Genomic DNA, 21398 nt, shown 5'->3' with positions numbered 1-21398 from the left:
ACGTAGAAATGTTCTGTCCATAAAATATATTTAGCTCACATAAAACTCATAGGGCGTATTTCTTATAACAGCATATATAGATAACTTTTAATTTCATTTGATTATTCAACAAAAAAATGGGATACAATCAAAAAAAGAAGCAATATTTTTCTCTAATTACAAATCTGATATCTTTAAAAAGTTCCTATATTGCATATTGTAATTCATAAAATTTCGAAGTAAAATTCTTTTCCAATCTGAAACATTAAAATTCTTTTATTTATTTATACGCCTTAATTCAAATGTAAATGAAGCTTTCAAACTCATACACTTTTCAGTTGAAATTTTTCGTCGCGTTACTCGAAATCGTAGGAAATTTATTTACAATCCTTTCTTTCTGAATACTAAAATTTACAACTTTTGACCTTTGATTTTCAGTTCCAAAATCAGACTTTTAATTTGAAATGCTTTTATTGTTACTTACAACATAATTATTTCATAATTAATTCACAGGTTTGTTAGCATGGTAACTTTCTGAAGAATCGACATATTGGATTGGCCTTTGTCATACTCTTTTAGTGTCCTTCATTGAAGGTCAAGTTTGTTTAGCCAATCATTTTGGATAAAAATACAAAAAAAGAGCATTTTCAAAATTTTTCAGATCACATTTATTCTTAATATAAAAAATCTGTACGGATTTAGTAGTACTCAAAAAGACAACAAAAAATCACAGGAACAAAACTTTTTGAATTTTTCTAGAAAATCATAAATTCAAATTTTGATTGCACAACAAATAATGAAAAATTCCATTTTGCGGTCAAACTGTGCAAGAGAGAACAGAAGATGAATGGACAAAATGTGCGCATACAAGAAAGATCTACGAGCTTATTATGAATCACTTTTTTATAGTACACGTAGTTTTTATTTTATTCGTACAAAACAAAATTTAAAATTAAAAAATTAAATTTTTGGACCAACGACACTAGCTATGAAAAAAATGAATAGACAAAAGTTGCTCACCCAAAAAACAGTGAAAACTCATCCAAATTTGCAATGAATAATTTTTTGATAGAACGGTTAGTTTTTGTTTAATTCGTAAAAAGAATCGAATAAAAAAGAAGTTTGAGCGCGCCTAGGGCGCGCGGGTACGCTCTCGCCCTTCGTGCTCGTTTTCGTACGTTTAATGCGTACACTTTAACTAAATTTGTTAAAATATTGTAAATACTCGCGAAAACTGTCATTTAAACTTCTGAAGAATTAAAACCATAAATTGTAACTGAATTTATTTTGGATTTGATTTTAAAGAAGGCTCTCCACCTACGGCTTTGACGATTACATTCTCATTACGAAACTCGCGCTTCGCGCTCGATAATTCGTGTCCACTTAAAAAACTTCATCAAGATAATTTGTAAATCTTGTTAAAATCTACTAAAAATAACGTTTTAAACTTATGGGTCTCTTAAAAAATCAAAATTGCATATTTTTGAAAATGATCTAACTTTTGGAACTTTTGTCTAATTAAAAAATTTCATGATAATAGTTTCGAAAAACATATATTTTACATCTAGTAGAAATTTGGATCGATATTTCTTAACCTATTAACCCTTAAACGGCCAAAACGCCACTACCGGTACACTGATTTTCAACGGCCAATAACTAAGATTATTCGACACTAGAAAAAATTGAGACACATATATTTTTATTGCTTAAGATCTCCTCTTTCCGACGGTGCCAATGAAATTCCTCAAAAAATTTATTTATTATCCCAAAATGCAGTTTAAACAAAAAAAAACGTGATTTTTCGTGCCTATTTTTTTTTGTGAACCATTTTCCAAAGCTTTTCGAGTCACAAATTAACCTGGAATCTCAGTAACCGGTGGAATAAATGTCTAAACTTTAAGAATCAATGGTTCAAAGATCGATTTTTCGTTTTAGTATTTTCAAAATGGCGTCTTAATGGCAAAATTTTTGTGAAAACATTCATGAATTTTTTTACAATAAACGATGCGCTTTTCGGAAAAATCATCAAGAATAAAAAGTTCTTGTAATCAGCCAAGGAATACGCCATTCAAAATTTTGCTCAAAACGCTCCGGAAAAATTCAGGCGTATTCCTCGGCTGATTACAAGAACTTTTTAATCTTGACAAATTTTCCGAAAAGCGCATAGTTTTTCAATAAAAAATTTGCAACCACTCCGTAAACTTTATTGCACTCTGACATCAAACCACACCTTCACCGCATTGTCATCCTGGGAATTTTCGAGTACACCCAGCAAAAAACTCCGAATCGGAATGGGATTCCGATGAAAATGATGAACGTATCATCATACCTAATCCAGATTACTCTGGCTCTGATGGAGATGATTCATCAGATGACGAGAATTCGGGATCAGAATTTACCAGACCGAATGTATCATATAGATCTGTTTTCCATAACTACACAGCATCTCAAAAACAATTGGAACCAAATCACGTTTTTTCATGGAGTAACGAAGAAAAAGTTTGCCCTGGAAATCTAGATGATCAAGTTTTTTTGTCTGATAATGTACGGAAAAAAATATTATCTATGTCACCTGTGGAGTTATTTGAATGCTTTTTCTCCAATTTTTTTTCCAATTGTTTTTGTTTTTTTCCTTAAGTATATCAAAGGATGACTTGGTTAGCCAAATCCTTCAAAAGTTAGCGTGGCTACTACATTCGAGTTGAATTCTTTTAATCGTAAAAAACAAGATTATAAATTAAAAAATTTAATTTTTGGAAAAACGACACCAGACAAAAAAAATTAAAAAACAAAAGTTGATTAACCAAAAAATATCTAGAAATTTGTTATAAAACCTCGTTATAAAAATATATTAAAACTAAAAACATTCTTTTTGGAAGAAGGACACAAGCTACAGAAACATATTATTTAACAAAATTTTTCGCATGAAATATATCTCCATATTTGCTTAGGAGAACCTTAAGCTACGATGCGTATTTTTAATTTGAATAGCAAAAAAGAATATTGAAAATAAATAAATAAAATTGATGGAAAAACGACACAAGTTGCATTACAATGTTTAATAACATTTTTTTCCAGGATGCGCATTTTTTTGAAATTATAAAAACAATATTAGACAGAATTTGATTTCAATTTCTGAATTTTTAATATTTATTTTTATTCAAAAACTTGATTTTAAATAATTACTTCTTAAATTATCTTTCTGAACAAAAAAATTAACGATTTATAGTAAAATGTGATTCTGGATGATTAAGCTACTCATAGAGAAAAAATTAATTGTTATGTAATTATTAACAAATTGGCTTTATCTAAAACTACTCTAAAAAGCAAATGATAAAGGATGACGAATTGCGATCCATAATAAGTTGAATGAAATATGCTCTAATACAATAATATTGCGCAGAATTGCAGATTGTGTCATTTTAAGCAATGTGCGAGTTACTTCACTGTTTCTTAAGCAAACACGGGGGATTTCAAGAAATTATTTTATGAAAGTTGTCTTTTACAAATTATTAGAAAAACTTGCGATGAGAAAAATATTTACCCTTAATTTTTCGTATTTTAAATAGAATTACTATTTTCAATTAATGGGCAGAGTAAAAAAAAAGTTGCTCGGTGATTTTTGTGGCAATTAACAGTTTGGCAGACTTTCTTTCAGTAATATCTAATCATCTTGAATTGAAAAAAAAGTTCAAGTCAATGTACTGATAAACAAAGAGAAAATTCCACGGATTAAACATTTCCTTTTATTAATTGATAAATTCTTAACTCATTAAATAATATGTTAAAATGGTTCAATTTGGTTAAATGTCACATTTATACTTTAATTACAAAGTAACCAAATTAAACATACTTATTCGACATTGAAGAGCATTTTAATCTTTAAAATATTTCAATTTTTTTGCTAACGAATTAATGAAGGAAATTAAATTTTATTAAGGTATAAAAATTACGAAATATATTGAATAAATGAAAGAAAATCTTTGAAAAACCTAAGCTTCAAAATCAATTTATTTCAAACTTAAACCAAAAAATTGAAAAGTACCGATAAAATTTAAATGTAAAGCATATTATTATTAATGACGTTGAACATTCGAATTAAACCGATTTATATTTTAGACTAAAAATATCCACCTTTGAAAATATTAAATATAAAAACGATGAAATGTGCAGACGTTCAAAATGAAAAATTAAAAAAAAAGTTTTTGGATAAAATAGTACCTAGATAAACTTAGAGCAATTTTTTACATATTCAAAGAAATATTTTAAACTCGAAGGAACCCAGAAATTAAGCTGTCGACGCTCAAAACAACTTCTAATTCAAAATATTGGAATTCCATTTAAAAAATTCGATAATAAGAATATTTGGATTCCTAGTAAAAAATATCCAATTTTGAAAATCTTTGAAGTTAAAAGATTCTTTCCTTAATATCGACTCGTTCAAACAAAATCATTATCGGTCTTTCGAATGCATAAAAACGAGAAAAAAATTCGGTTATCAACCTGTTATCAACAAGAAAAAAATTGCCGAACCTTGATAATACTTAACGTTAGGAAAAATACAGTCTAAGCTAAGTTCATCAGATTTGCCATTGTTGGAATTACTTCAATCTTACTAATCAATAATAATAATAAAAACTTCATAAGTGAATATTGATAATTTCCCCACATGGCTCACGTTGATAGCAATTTGGCGGAAAACTTTCTTAACGGAAGATTTGTCACCTCTGGCCCGGAGTTTAGTTTAGGAATTAGTCACAGAATTTTCCATTATTACACAAATATTATCAAAAGTCTTATCCCTGAAAAAGGACTAATTATTTCATAATCGTGAAAATAATAACATATATTTATAATAGAGGAGGTCGAAAGACCATTTTAACGTCGAGCAGATTAGTCACTTGCGCAAATATTTCCAGTGATAACCCCTCTTTGCATACACCACAAATCAGTGCACTGTAACTACTTCGCAGAGATTCTCTACAAAAAAAATCGGTAAATGCCATTGATAATTTTACATAGATAGAAAAATTGTGAATAGTAACTACATAGATGCTGATATGAACGCATGCGATGTCAACGCACATGTGTTGCTTATATCATTAAGTCACTTAACCTTTCAATATTAATAAAAAAAATATTTATTGTATTCGAACATAAAACAGTTTTGTAATAGTATCGTAAAAAATCTGAATATATCATTAGCAGATAAAAAACCAGAAGAGAAATAATACCCGCGAAATAACTACACTATTATTGATCTTGACCGCGAAAGCAAAGCCATGATATTTTACGCGCGAGTAGGAATTTTTAAGTATGTGTGTGAAACACTTCTTTCATGGAAATTCAAACTTTATTGCCTTATTGCCTTTATTGCCAGTTAAATTCAATGGGCATTAAAAAGATTAGATAGCCAAAATAATTTATTTTATCACGTATAAATTGGGTAATAAAATTAATTTATAATAATTAATTCCACAAAAAAGAATTCAACACGAATGGGAAAAGTACGAAATAATTGGAAATACACAGTACCTACTTGAATAAATCGAATAAAAAATAAATAGTTTTCGATTATCACGTTTTCTGAAAAGTAGAATTTGTCATAAAATAAATAAATTATGTGTTATAGTTTGCGAATAAAATTGCCGGACTTTAAGAAACATTTACGCTTTATTCGTTTTTGACGAAATACGTATCAAACAATATGTACTCGTTGAAATATACAGGTATATATAGAATATGTACAACGTTAAACAAAAAATACTTATCTATGCACCAGATAAGTAACTTAAGGTGAGCTAGACAACGAATTACTGGAACTGCTGCCCTTTCGTTGATGTCTTGAGCTTTGATGATGCCTGCGGGCACTTCTCGATCGACTTCGATGCCTGGATAACTTTTTACTCTTTTTCGATTTGTGGGACCACGAACTACTGGGACTATCGTTACTGTGAAGAGCAAGAAAACAAATTTTTTGTAAATCGCATTTTTTTAAACTATGGAAAATTCTACGCCAATTTATAACATATTTATTGAATAGCATTCACTTTTAGACAAACCAGGGACAAGGTGACCGTTTTAATCAAAGAAAAAAAATCCCGGTCATTTCCGGGTTCGCAAATATTTTTCAAGGTCGATGAAATTAAAAAATTCTCTGAAGCTAACAATTTTTCCATTTGAAGTAATGAAAACCGAGCTGCAAATGAAAGCACTCAAAGTGCCACTCTTGAATTTTAAAGTTTTAAAATTGAAGTTTAAAAGTTTTTTAATTAAACAATTTTGTATTCAAATGCTCAATAATTTCTTATATTTTATCAAACTCAAATTTTGAAATTTTTTTGAAAGTTTTTCAGAAATTCAAAACATCCTTTAAAATGATTTGAATTTTTCCAATTATTTTTTTAATTCTGTGAAATTAAAAAAATTTACTTATAATTTGCCACATCCATTTTTAATAATTTTGTAAATCTTTCTGAATCTTTTTGAATATTCACTTAAAATTAACTTTTCAAAAAAAAAAAATCATTTTCAACTTTCCGAGGAAACGTTTTCTATTCTTCTGAAGCCTTTCAAAATTCTCAAAAAGCTTCTAAATTTTTTGTTCGAAATCTGCCAAAATCTAAATTTTGGTTTAAGTTAGGCCGTGGGCTACTAACACCGAAATTTTAGTACGAATAGCCGGATTTTGTCGGTGCATATAGACACTTTGTTTAAATTATTACAAATCATTTCAATCTTAAATCAATTTTGAAATTTTTCAAAACTTCTAAATCTCTTCAACTTACTCGATTATTCTCTAAGAATAAGAGGTGTTCAATTGTTATATATACATCAAAATTCAACCATTTTACTGACAAATTAAATTTTTCTAAATAGAAAAATTAAAATTTTCAGTTATTTAAAAATAGAAAATAGTTTATGAAGTTTCAATCGCGCGTTCACATTTGTTTAATTAATAAGACTTCCCAATTCAAACAGTTCAATTTTTAACGTTAGAATCTGTAAATTATAAAATTGTTAACTAAATCCCGAATCGCCTTGGAAAATTAATTATTATTAAATTTTTAAATCGTAAAGTACGGTTCAATTAAAATTTTTTTAAAAATCATTATTAATTTATATTCACAGTTGGTCAACTAACAATGTTTTTATCCAAAACCTTTGATTTCAAAAGCTTCAAATGTGTAATTGTTTAAGTCCTTCAAAATGAATGATAGATTACTTAAATTAAAATGTACGCTTAAAAATTGAAATTTAACATTGAAAATTTTCGAAGTGGAAGATTTTCGAAAAAAAAATTCTAAACTGAATATCATAATTAAAAAAGATAAAAATTCAACGAATTATTTTTCCTAAATGGTTAAAATTACAGTTGGAAAGATTAAAAAAATAATAATTTGTAAAATTCTTGGTCAAAAAGTAAATTTTCTGTCATTTCCACATCTCATAAAATTCCCGGACTTACAAAACGAAGTAATAAATCAAATAAAATCAAAATTGAAAATCACGATAACACAATATGACATTTTTTGCTAAAAATCCGAAAAAATGAGAAAATATACTATTTTTCTTTATTAAATATTAATAATTTCATGAAATATCAATTTTAAAATGTTAAACAAAATCATTACTTCTAAAATTAAAGTTAAATAAACCATTTTTGTATGCTTAAAATCGGCCTCATAATCAATAATAAAATCGTGATACTTATAAGTATAATGAAATATTTATTTCCAAGATTTGTTATTTCGGCCTTACTATAACTAATACTTTCAATGTAAATTGAAAAATACACCTGCCAATCCTCTTAAGCTCAAGTGAAAAACATTTCAAGTTTGGGCGCCTAAAATATTTTAGATTTCAAAAATATTGAATTTGTACTAGTTCAGCAAAAAAATATTGAAACTTTAATGCCATGTGATACATGGGTGACACATCATTGTTAATCATTGTAATTAAATATCGGGATAATTTGGTCTTTATTCCCATATTTACAGCTATGTTCGAGAATTCCTGACGAAGAAACAATACATTTACAAAAGTAAATATAAAAAAGGGAAATTTTATAATTGTTATTTTGTAATGCGATGCATTCAGTTAAGAGTTTTTCAATAAAAAAAGCACTAAAAATGTGAACGTTAGGATTAGTATTTTTAAATTTCATACAATTTGGAAATATTATTTAAAACAGTTGTAAACAATTACAAGTCATATTTTAAAAACTTAAAATTTAAAAATCCCACCTGCGCGTCTTATTTTAAAATAAATTTTTTTAATAGAATTTTTGTTTAGATATCGAATTTGTCAACTAAAAAAGTATTCAGTTAAATTCAATAGAATCTCTAAAATGCACATGTTGAATATCTCCTTTTTTAATTAATATTATTTGGTATTATGACTGGTCGTTACGCCATTTTGATTAAAATCACCAAAAGTCAAGCACTATAACCATTCAGCCTACATTTTTTCTTAAACATGAAAATAAAATCTATGAATAAATAATCCTTGATCTAAAGTCTAAATAAGTAAATAAATATCTAAAAATATTAAACAATTTTAAATTAGAATGCTCAAATTGATGTTTTCAAATTAAAATCCTTTAAAATGTTAGAATTTTAGTTCAAAGGCCGTAATATTCAAATAACATTAAATTGAGAAATGTTCCAATTCAAAAACAATAATTAAAAATTTGATTATTAAAAATGGTAGAAAAATACAATTTCTATTTCACATCATTCAAAATAATACATTTTCAAACTGAAACCTTTCGTTGTTGAGCAGCTTTGAATTATCTGGATATTGCTGAAACGATTTAAAATTATAAGTGTTTGAAAATTGAGTTATCTTGAGCAAATTACGGAATAGATTAATGACCTCATCCCTCTCTCCTTACTCTTTTTAACCGTTATGTCCTAACTTGCATAACATTTCAAAATGGAAGTCTAAAGGCCATGTCATACTTGCCAAATCTATACCTTACCTCCCTTCCTATTTTTCCCTAACTACTGTCCACACGAAATGAGATATCGAATTGAAAGTTTAACGAGAGAAAAATATCGGTAATATAGGAATCGGGTAAGCACGAAATAGTCTCAACACTTGAACAATTTTAATTTGGCAAAGTTCCAAATTGAAACCTTCGAAGTCCGACAATTTTTAATTAAAATCGCGTGCAAGTGAAAAATTCTAAGCTGAATCCTTTCAAATTCCTGAATTTCATTATTAATTTCAAGCCTTAATGGTAGAAATATTTTGATTTTAAAACTTTATGTAATATAATTTTAATTTTTAACATTAAATATTCAATAAAGTGAAGAAAAAACTTTAAAAATTAGAGAATGTCAACACTTTCAAGATACCTGAAATTTGAAATCCTTAATATTTCCAAATTTAAAACTCAATACTTTCAAAACACTCAGACTAAAAGTTAAAAATTTATAATTTGAGTTCTGAATTTTTTAAAATTGAAGCTTTAGAAATTCTAAGGCAACTGAATCTCTTCCGGGGAGCTGTCTCTGGCGTTTCAGAGGACTTTACCATAATTACGTTTGTTAAAATAAGAGATAGGCAAATCATATATTCGCCAAAACATTTGTTAACATATAACCGCAAAGTTGAACATTAATTACTTATAATTATAATATTAGGATCAACAGAAGAAATGTATTAATTTTTATATTAACATTTTAATATATGGTATACATTCAAAAAATAAAATAATTTTTATATTTTAACACTAAATTTCTTGATAATGAAATACAAGAAATACAGTTTAGTTGCTTATTTTAAAAAATTTATTTCTCAATATTCTGATACACCATTATTTACAGATTATTTTTATTTTCAAATCACTAAAAGGGTCAGGATTATTAAGGTGTTTTGAGATTTTCCAAATTTGTATATAAAGAACATTACATTTAAGGATTCTTTATAATCTCCATTAGTTTTAATTTAAATTTATTCTTTATTTTTTCTAATTATATTAATTAAAAAAACATTTATTTAGTAAGTAAATGTTAACCATCGTACCTGGAATTGCTATAGTCACAACAATGAAATGCATTGGGATATTAATTCGTCTTTAAAAATCATTGGGGTTTGTTTTAAAAATTTTTTCCGCGGAAAATGTTTAAATCATTACCTTCATATTACGTCATACAAAGCTAATACTTTATTTGCATGGAATTTATATCACGAACTGGAAATTATTATTTTCAAACAATGAAACAATTTGCGTTCTTTTCGTACCAGAGTCAAAATGATGTACGAAAGATTAAAAATTGATATTTCATTTACAAAAATGCCAACATATATAGTAACAAAATGCTTCAATAATTCTAGACTCTAGATATATAGCTTTAACTTTTAAGAATGGTCCCAAGATCCTTAATTCAAAAAGAGAGTTACCCCTATCGACCCTAACATTTTTCTTTTAATAATTTTTGGATGAAAATAAAAGAAAAACTCTGCGAATTAAAAATTACACCATTTATGCACTAAACAGTGCCGCATCGTAGATTAGGATATAAAATATTTTTCGAGTAGTGGAGGGTCCCGAGCCGTTTGGTTTTAAACGAAGTTTTACAACAATAAACTCTAAATACATACCTTTTGCGCTTTCTTTCCTCTTTCTTCTTCTTGTGCTTCTTATGGCTCCTATGTTTATCTCGTTCAGAATAATTTCGATTCCGACTACCACTCCGACTCCTAGACCGATGGCTCGACCTCTTGACATTTAACTCGGCTCCTTTCAATCTTGCGAACAACGGTGTGCACCCAGTATTCGATTCATCGGGTTCAATTTCTCTGATCGGCGAAGGAACCGAAGGAACTGATTGAACTTCATCCGAATCTGGATCTCGTTTACTTCCCGAAGACGAGAGTGGCTTCTCACTGCTTTTCACAACGATCGGTGCTTGCAACTGACTCAGAAACATCGCGGCTTTCTTTTTCCTTTCCAGCTGAAGTTGCTTCTCCTTCACCGCATTTGCTGCCATTTTTTCCCTCGCTGCTGCTGCCAATTTATCTTTCAGTCGATCTTCCACCTGCTTATTCCTCAAATCCTTCTGACAATCCTCCAATATATCATCTGTGAGGTCCACTAAATCATTCTCATCAATTCGCGACTTCTTTTCAGGACTGGTCGACTCCTTTTCACTTTTTACAGAACAACTGTCGTCAACTAGATCTTGCGGCGAACTTGGTTTGGAATTGATTTCTTTCTTCTCCTCATCCACTTCCTCATCGCTCTCTTCTAAAGGTAGAGCATTTCGTTTTTCGATGACAGTTGATTCTCCTTCCTTAGGTTTCTTGATAGAGAAAGAAACGGTCGTGATGTTTTTATTTCCAGAATCATCCTTTGATTTAGAGTCCCCCTGCTTCTTCGCCTGTATCATCTTGACTCTCTTCTGAACTTCCTCCATTCTCTGCTGCTTTTTCTGCAGCTCTTCCAACTTCTTCTGCTTCTCTTCCTTCAATTCCTGCTTCTGAAGAAGTTCCTCTTCAGTCAAAACCCTGGGGTTGACATCGCCCTCGCACATCGTCAATTTATGTACATAATATCCGTGATACTGATGTGACAATTCAAGGAAATTGAATCTGGAATCACCTTTGTTTCTGACAATTGCTTCAAAATCCCTTCCGTTTTTCGCCACGTAACTTGCCATTTTATCTATGATTATCTGAACTTCGGCAGGCGGGACGATAAACGAAGGTCTGCTTAGGGGCTTCGGTGGTGTTGGTCCATATGGCACAAGAGAAGGTGGTTCTTTCAGTGGCGTTTGCACAGGAGGTGTGTCGCTTGAAGATGGAATTGGTGCGCCAGAAACTTGTGGATTGTTGGCGTGTCCGTTTGCTCCGTACAGCACTGGGCCGTGGGAGTATTGTTGAGGAGCTACTGGATACGGTGGGTAAGCCTGTGAAAAATATGGGTGCTGTAACATAGATTAGAATAAAAGGATTAACGAAAAGAAGCGAGTTAGAGAAATTACACATGCGAATTCCATTGTTGAAAAAGCAGGGATATGTTAAAAAATTAATAAAACATTAGTCTATCAGGTTTACTGGGTTACTATCGAAGTCCACTTTCAAAATTCCACGACTTGTCCAGGTTTACCTTTGAAGAAATTCCAGTCAAATTAAAAAAAAAAAAAATACAGTGAACACTACTCAATGCAAACACATTCTACTAGTCGCAAACCAAAAAATTTCTTGTATGATTATTAACAAAGCAGGGTGGTCACAATTTTTTTAATTTTCGTCTCCCGTTTCTCCAGGGGAATATTAGTAATTTCTCCCGAGTTATACAAAAATTCATTCTCTTTGCGAAAGGCACATTTACTAACATAAAAATTGGCAAATTAAAAAATCCATTAAAACAATTTTTTAATATAAGGTTTCAAATATTTTTGTAACAGTAAATAATAATTTCTAATTCCAACCGTCTGAAAATTAAAAGAATATACGAACGATTCTGGACAATTTAATTTAAAAAAAGAATTGAACTGTATAATTTCTAAGCCGAAGCGCTAAAAATTAAACAAGTTTAATTTGAGAATCATGAAACTGGTATGACTTTAGATTCAAATTTCAAAAATAGGACAATGTCCAAACGTTAAAAATTGAATATTTTAAGATTCGAATTTTGGAAATTAGGCCAGTTAAAATTCAGAGGAATTGAAATTGTAATTTTAAATACAAAGCGGGTAAAATTTTGACAATTTAATATAGAAAACTAAATTGAATCTTTCAGTAAAAGTATCTGAATTTCTAGAATTTTAAATTGTTATTACATAATAAAATCTTTCGAAAATGAAAAAAAAATAAATTGAATTATTCCAGGAGAAAAACTTTAAAAATAAATAGTGTATTTAAATGGGAAACGTTAAACACAAAAAAATGTCTACTGCGGAACGTTAAAACTTAAAAGAATTCGAACTTCATTCAAAACTGAAAAAATTATTTTAAGTAAATTGAAATCGCTTAATACTAATAATTTTAAAATTGCTAATTATACTTTCCAAAATTCAACAAATTCAATTTTAATGGTAAAAATGAAATCAATGAAAGGAAAAAATTACAAATTCAGCATTCATCATGAAAATTCAGAACTCTGAAATTGTAAACATTTAAAATTACCGAAATTATCCACTTACTGATGTATCAATTCCAGGCAGTTTAAATAAAAAATTTTCTTTTAATTTTAAACTCAATTTTTAATTTTTAAATCTCCCTTTACAAATATAATTCATTCTAGAGACTTTAGAATCAAATATTTTTCAATTTGAAATGATTTATTTGGTTAAATCTTACACTAAAAATCGGAAAATTTTAAGATCTTAATTTGAAAATTGAAAATTAAAATAAAGAATACAAAACAATATTGCTATAATATTTCTTTTTTTTTTAATTGTAAAATTTCCATGTTTTCGATTCGAAATTGCTTTATATTTACATCTAAAATTAATCAATTCAAAACTGACTGTCAAGGCTTTTAACTTAAAATTTGGAAATATTTAATCGAGAAATTGTCCTGAAATTTGGAATATATGAATTTGGAACTACAATATTGTGAAATTAAAAATTCGAAACCTCCAAAAATTAATTTAAGACAAAAAATTAGTTTCAAGGCCTCAAAGATTAAACTGTTTTAGAATTGCACATTAAAAACCACAATTTTAAATACAAATTATAGAAATTTTAAATAAAATAAATTTATTATTAAGTATCATATTTTGTAGTATCAAGTGTTATTTAAAACGACTGGATATATTTTGTTGCTAAATGATGTGATTCTGTCATATCAAATATCACTACCACTTTCACCATTCTAAAATGCAGAATTTTAAATATTACTAGAAATATTGTAAACCTTTCAAGTTCAATTATTGTAAACACTTTTTGTTAAGACAAACTACAACGTTCTATGAAAACGTTTTTACAGATGCTTTCAGCACAAGTGTGTAAATAACCAAATGTTATTCTCTTTGTTTATTTTTCATATTTAAAAATTAGATAGGAAGCGGATTTTTCGTAAGGTTTTCATTATTTTACTACGCTCCGCAGTTTTTACTTCATGGGTGATTAAAAAACCTCAAGACCCTAGCTTAAATACTTTTTTTTTTATATGAGATAAGAAGCGGACCAAACTTTCTTCATTTCTCTTTACTTTTCATGGGGTTCCACCACAGATACAAAAAAGAAATAAAACTTAAAATAAACAAATGCATTTTTTTCAATTCTACCCGCCGAGAGCTTGAAGGCTCCTCTATAAATCATAGAGAAATTCCGACGGTAAACCTGAGGCCAAATAGAGAAACCATTTTGTTTAGGTTTTTGAACAAATCATGTAAAGAGTAGTAAGACTTGCCGTAAAGGCCTTTTTTCGGAGCAAACTATATTTTGTATGTTTGCAATTTTTAGAAGCTGAAAACGAGACTCTCTTCATCAATGTTTACTTTACGAAGAGTTTTTATTTTATGTAAAATTAGCAGAGGCCAATTGCTTAATAAAGTTTTACATTCTTGATTAACAAATTTCATGATTTTATTTAAAATCGCTACACATATAGAGCACGTCAAAGTATGGACATTCACTTTTTAAATATAAATATTTAAATACGATTTTCTATATTGAATCTGAAGTAGATCCAAAGAGGGGTATCTCATATCTCTTGACATTTTTTCAAAAATTGCTTGCAATAAAGAAGATCTTTCTATTCTGATTCTGAATTTTTTATTTCTTTAATCGATGTTTTCGAGAAATTGATAACTTTCCAAACAAAAATTTATATTACAAAAAAGATGGATCTTTTAGAGTATTTCAACTTTTTTTAAACTCTTTGCTGTGTTATCAATATTTCAACAAAAAGAAGCACAATTGTAATTTTCATACTTTTTCAACGTACTTCTTAATTTTTTTGTTAACAATCAACTGATTAAAAAAACTATACAGGAAATTTTTCTTCGTAAATGCATTTGCGAACCGATGCTATGTTAAACGTTTAAAAAACCGGAAATTGAGAGATGAGTAGTGCTCTTCTCATATATATGGTGTGCTCGCGCTTATAGGGCGCATTTTTTTCTTTCGATTATTGAATGAAAAATAGAATTTTCTCCGAAAAAACAGCCTGTTCAGCAAGATTCAGCTCTTTACATTATATATACAACAAAATAGATAAAACGGCTTTTCAGGTTAACCGTAGGAATATTTCGACAATTTCCAGGGGCCTTAATTTTAGCCATCCTATGAAAACATTATCCTCGTCGAACGTTGTAGTTTTTCATTAACAATTTTTTAGAGTATTCAGACTTCCTCGATTTAGAAATTTTTTGAAGAAAAGTGTCATCCGTGAAAACATACAAAATTGTAATGCTTTCTTAAAGGGGGGTTATCTTCGTCCGTTCTGAACTGAACTTGCAAAATTTTAGATGATGCAAATTTCTATAACTCTGGATGTATTGTGCGAATTAAATAGAATTAAGACATACAAAAAATTACGTAAAAATCCTTTTTACGAAAAAATAGCTCTTGAAGTGTATGCCATTCTAAGAAAGACTAGGAAAATCTAAGAGTTATTATCACCTCTTCCGAAAAAAATCAATACATATCAATTCGCAAATTTAAAATTCGCCGTGAAGTATGTAATAAAATAATTAGTAAGACTTTGAAGTACATAGTTGCAAAAAAAAATCCAGGCCTTTTTTGCAAAATTCCACGAGTTTTCCAGGTCTTGTAGCAACCTGGGTTCAAAATTGACTTTATTACCTGTTGAGGAATTCCTTGATAATATCCAGACATTGCCATTGGTTGAACTGGAACTTCCGGTGGCAGCGGGGTTTTCGAAGGCGGTGGCTTTCCTGTAATTCTGTTCACCAACATCGAGTAAGCGCAATCAGCTGAAGGCTTGTAAGCTATACTTGGTATACTTGGTGCCTAAAAATAAAACATAAATTATTAATAAAATCCTAAAAGACAATCTTGCGATAGGTTTTGCAGTGGATTTATAAAACCTACAGCTTCAACTTTGGCGAAGGAAGGTGCGAGGCTGGGATGAAGATAAGGCTCGTCATCATCTTCGTCGCTTTGTTCTTCCGGTTCTTCTGATCGAAACAGAAAAAAATACATATTAGACCAGTGTGTTTAAGTTGAAGGAATTACTTAAACTAACGCTGAACTCTCGTCGTCACAACGTAATGCCAATACTTACGGTAATTAAAAATTAAGTGGGATCAAAGTAGACGGTGCTAATCATATCCAGCATAAAATTGTTTCAGTTAGGTCAACTTCGATCATACTATTAAAAATTGCTCAAAGTTCTTCTGCCCTTTAAGCGGACTCGTAGAAATCGTGAAAAGTCATATATAATTAACATGCTAAGTAAGAATGAAATGCGTACCGGATTCTTCCTTCTCGGCCAGTTTTTCTGGGTTATATTTTCCAGACTTGATAGCCTCGAGCATGAGTTTGTAATACGGATGTAACGCACCATCCACAGAGAGGAATGCAAATTGCGGATTGTTTGACTGCTTTGCCTTTATTAGAACTTCCATTTGACCACCTTGGCGGCTGATGAAAAGGGCGGTTTTCGATATTATGGCGTTCAGTTTCTGCGTATCCGGCTGAAAAAAAAACAAAAGACTGATTAATTCCAATTCTGAATTTGAAGGAATGAAAATTATTCAATAAAACGTTTGCAATTGAGCAATTTTAAGATCAAACGTTAAAAGTCTTAAGCTCAAAATATTTCAGTACCAAGGTTTCGAAATTAGACACTTTTTAATGCAAAATATTTCGAATTGCTTGAGCCGTAACTCAAAGCGTTACAAATACAATATCATTTTTCTCAAGAGTTGTACGATATCAAGTAACTGCAATTTAAAATTAGAAACCTATCAAAATTAAACAATGCATCAATAATTACACATTTTTTATTTTGTGACGTTCTGGATTGACTATTTAAAAATTAACAGTCTTAAAACGAATACTGTCAAATTCAAGTTTTTAAAGCTAAAACACTGAAAATTCTAACGTTTGGTACATTGAAACTTAAAATATTCTAAACTAAAATTTTCAATCTCAAAACTGTTTTGAAGATTTTCCAGTCAAAATTGTTTTTCGCGATATTTTTCTAAGATTCGTTTTTTGTTTCTTGATACCATCATGGCATTTAAAAACCCCTTTCGTGTTGATTGTAATAACAAAAGGAAATATCATGAAATATTTCAAGATTATAGACTTCAAATAAAACATTATTCATACCACTGCCATCTCGGGTGGTATTTCCAATTCGGGGGGACCGATGAAAGCCTCGTCATCTTGAGAACCTTCGGACGGTTTTGGGCTTTGGGAATCCTCATTAATTCCTTTTCGACTCTCATCGTCATTGTAACTGTAACCGACTTGTCCATAGGAATTTTCGGAATCCAGAGCTTGGTGCAGTCTTTTCATCTCCTCTTCTGGAAATAAATGAACCAAAGGACTTAGTAACTCAAAATTTATTAGAAAATTAGAAAACTTTTCCAAGTCTACCAAAAAAAAAATCTTTTCAATTAAATTCAATTTCAACAAATTAATTTAAAATGTCTTGTACAATTATAACATAATTGTAAATGTAATGTGATTTTCAACAATAATTTAATTCTAAATAATACTAATAAATATTAACTGTCAAATAATGAAAATTTTTTAAAAATAATTAGTAAGACTTTGAAATTGGTACGATTAACAGTCACTTTTCAAGATCCCATACCTTTTCCAATTTTTTTTTCAGAGTTGACCAAGAATTCAACTTTCGAGTACAGTAAAATGATCTGCGCTCGAGAACGACAACAGGGTCTATGGTTTATTGTCTCTGTTTATTGAATATTTGAAAGTACATTTTTTTTAAAGCAAAAACTTGAAAATGTCAAATTGTGCAACAAATTTTACAAGAAGACTTAAAAAGAAAAGTTAAAAAAAAACTTGTTTAAAAATAAATACTCAAGAAAGTCAATTTGTGTAACATAATTGCACAAAAGGTGTTAAAATGAGAGAAATGTTTCTAATTAACATTGTAAATGGCTCATTAGAGACTGTTACATGATAATTGAAAAGAGGGAGAAAAACAAAGAGACAAACAAACCACCTCGCTCTCTTTTCTATATTTTTCAACATCTTTTTTACACTGCCCGGATCCAACATGTTTCGATGCCATTTAGGCTTCCACCACATCAGGGAAGTTTTTATAGGAAAGTAATACGAAATATTATAACCATTATTTTATTTTCCACCAAAAAGTTGAGATTTCAAGCTAAAAAGTGAAATTTGATAAAGAAAAGTTAACTTTACAACCGGAAAATATGAATTTTCAACAAAAAAGGTTAATTTCAACTAAGCAAATAAATCTTTTAATCGAATAGTTGAATTAAAAAAAAAAAATTTCAACAGGGTTTTCACTTAATATAATAAAACAATAGAAAATAATAAAACCTTGAAAAACATACCTGACAATGCCAAGTTTTTTCAGATATCCAAGATTTTTCCAGATATAATTTTTCATAGTACGGAGCGATTCACGTATTTCACAATTTTTTAAACAATTGACTCGCAGCATGCTGACAATTTCGCGGGTTTATTATATTAATTATCTTTTTAGTTTTGCAAATATCTATATCTATGAAAACAGTATTATTAATGTGTAAAATTAAACGGTTTCTCCTTTGTGAAAGTAATGACTCATATGTTTAATTTAGAAAAGTTAAAAATATATATTTTTAAGATTTAATTAATCATTTCTTGAATTTGTCCCTAAAGTCCGTCAATTTGAATGATAATTAAAACAAATTTTTATTTTATCTTCCTATACTTCAAATTCAATACGTATTTAAGTAAAATGAACAATTAATACATTTTTTTAAAAGACGGGTTTTCAACATAATGCATGACTTTTAAACCAAATAGTTGATTTTTTAACTAAAAAAGATACATTTTCAATAAAAACTGGAATATTAAATGTTCAGTTAAAAAAAATGAATTTTTCACAAAAACTACTTTTTAACAAAATACGTACATTTTCAAGCAAAGAAATGAATTTTCAACTGAAGAGATGAATTTCCGACTAAAGTGACGAATCTTCAACTGGAATAGTTAAATTTTAAACCAAAAAAATAACTTTCAACTAAAATGATCAATCTTAAACGGGAATAGCTGAAGCTAAATTTCTACCCAAAAAATCTGATTTTTTCAACAAATTACATGAATTTTGAGACAAATAGTTGAATTTTCAAATTAAAAAGAGATTAATTTTCAAAGAAATATTTCAATTTTGAATTAAAAGAAAAACTTTCAACCGAAAATGGAAGTTAAATTTTCAGTTAAAAAAAATTAATTATCAACCACGAAAAAAAAAAGAAATTTGAACAAAATGATTCAATTTTCAACTGGACAAATTATTATTTTGTTCAAAGAAATTAATTTGTAACAAAAATTGTGTTAGATTATACATGCTCTAATTTATAAAAATATGGTCTTACCGAAAAATTCGGCTGAAATAGTTTTAAAATATATTTGATATCTAGTGAAAAATTTTGGATCTATGAAAAAAAAATAATTTCTTCTGTTTTCTGAAGATTTTCAAATTTTTGAAACACAACCTGGGTCGGAGCAATGTTGCGGAACGAACGTGTTATTTACATAAATAGCACGAGAATTCTGGATCAATCTGAAAAATCTCTATCCCATCCACACACTACTCCTTTCCCCTGCCGAGTGAGTCACGCCTACCCCGAAAGGGAAATGGCTTAATGGTGTAATAATAATAATATAACGTTAAAAAAAATTGAAAATTTTGAAAATGCTATAATTTTTTTAATTTTGTGCTAATCGAAAAATTCTGGTGGAATAGTTTTGAAATATATTTGGTATCTGGTGAAAATTTTGAATGAAATTTTTGGATCTATATAAAAAATAATTTTTTCTACTTTTTGAAAATTTTCAAACTTTTAAAAGTATATAACTTTTCTAATTTTCATCAAAATAAAAAGTTTTGTTTAGATAATTTGCAAGTCTTTTACCCATCTATAAGAAACTTTGACAACAATGGATAAAATTTAAAAAAAAAACTTCAAAATTTTGAAAATGCTCTCAATTTTTTAATTTTGGTTGGAAATATCTGATTAACGAACTTAGCCTTTATTTTGGGGACCTTCAGAAATGTATCAAATGCGGACTCGATTAGACAAATCCTTCAAAAGTTAGCGTGGCTACAACATTCAGGTAACCATACATACAGACACCGATGAAATTGTATGGTTTTCGGATTCTGTGAGTGCCGAAACGTAAAGATCCGTTAAAAACCAGAGATTGAAAACTTGGACGATTACATTACATTCTCAGGAATGAGAATGTAAAAAGATTAAACTTTAACCAAAAACAGTTGCACTTTTAACCAAATAGTTCAAATTTAAAAACGAGACGAATTTTTAACAAAAAAGTAGAATGTTTAACCAACAATATAATAGTAGACAACCAAAAAAATTAAGTTTTAATTAAAAATGGATCGATTTACTTGACGGATTCTATTAATTCAGTTTGCCTTTAAGCGAAAAGAGGAAGTTTCCTGAAAACAGGGGAAAAAAGAGGAATTCTTTGAAAAAGGGAAAAAGTCGGATGAAAAATAGAAGTCCTGTAGTGATATACTGTTTGTCGTTAATAAAAAATTATTATAATAATAATTAGGCATTCCTCACCATGGTAGAGAGATTCCTCGGCATCCTTGTTGTACAGGGAACGATACCGCTCTTCGTCGCAATGCTGCTCAATTTTGTATTCATCCTCGGTTAGAAACGTCCGCTGGTCAAAGCCACCTGGTGGTGGTTCATATATCCGTATGTCGCCAAGAGCCCCTCGTCCATCGTATCTATAGACAAATAACACTTCAGTTAGAGGAGAAAAGTTGCAAAAATTCGAGTGATTAAAAGCGCACTCGGCATCTGAAAATAAAGTAGAATCAACGAGAGAATCCCACCAGGACGATTCCTGTGAAATATACGAAAAAATATTTAGTTTCAAGTAGAAAAATTTCGAAATTTAATCAAATATAAAAATCTTATAGGAAGTAGGATTTGTCAGAGTATGGCAACTGATGGCAGAGTTTTCAACATATTTGTGTAAATCATTTTTTTTTTACGCTTAGAGGAAAATAAAAGATTATTATAAACTCGAAAAAAAAAATATGTTTGATGATGCACAGTAAAAGCAATAATTAATATTGTGTATAAACAAAAAAGAAACAACTTTAAGAAATTTATTCAAATCCGTTTATATTCTTAAAAGACTCCAAATTTTTTTACCTCTGGACCACATCTGAAATATATCAAATACTATATAAGATGAAACGTGTTGAAACGTGTGGTAATTTAATTAGGAGATAAATCTCA

General features: G+C 29.0%; 1 protein-coding gene across 5 annotated transcripts in view; it reads right to left on the bottom strand.

Annotated features, from left to right (window-relative positions):
- Positions 1-5638: 5638 nt before the first annotated feature.
- LOC117169072 (splicing factor, suppressor of white-apricot homolog) overlaps positions 5639-21398 on the bottom strand; it is a 22674-nt gene continuing 6914 nt past the window's right edge. For 2 of the 5 annotated variants that reach the window (XM_033355182.1, XM_033355187.1), the window contains exons 2-8: positions 20709-20878; positions 17242-17438; positions 16379-16601; positions 15997-16082; positions 15748-15915; positions 10591-11915; positions 5639-5930 (exon numbers count right to left, since the gene is read on the bottom strand). In XM_033355182.1, coding sequence (XP_033211073.1) covers positions 5771-5930; positions 10591-11915; positions 15748-15915; positions 15997-16082; positions 16379-16601; positions 17242-17438; positions 20709-20878 — 2329 coding nt within the window. In that variant the 3' untranslated portion in view covers positions 5639-5770. The remainder of the gene's footprint in view (positions 5931-10590; positions 11916-15747; positions 15916-15996; positions 16083-16378; positions 16602-17241; positions 17439-20708; positions 20879-21398) is intronic. The other 3 variants (XM_033355184.1, XM_033355185.1, XM_033355186.1) reach the window with 3 other exon arrangements.

Source organism: Belonocnema kinseyi, chromosome 3 (genome assembly GCF_010883055.1).
Source record: "Belonocnema kinseyi isolate 2016_QV_RU_SX_M_011 chromosome 3, B_treatae_v1, whole genome shotgun sequence".
NCBI lineage: Eukaryota > Metazoa > Arthropoda > Insecta > Hymenoptera > Cynipidae > Belonocnema > Belonocnema kinseyi.
Note: the sequence above shows the minus strand (reverse complement) of the source record. Positions and strands in the feature narration are given on the sequence as shown.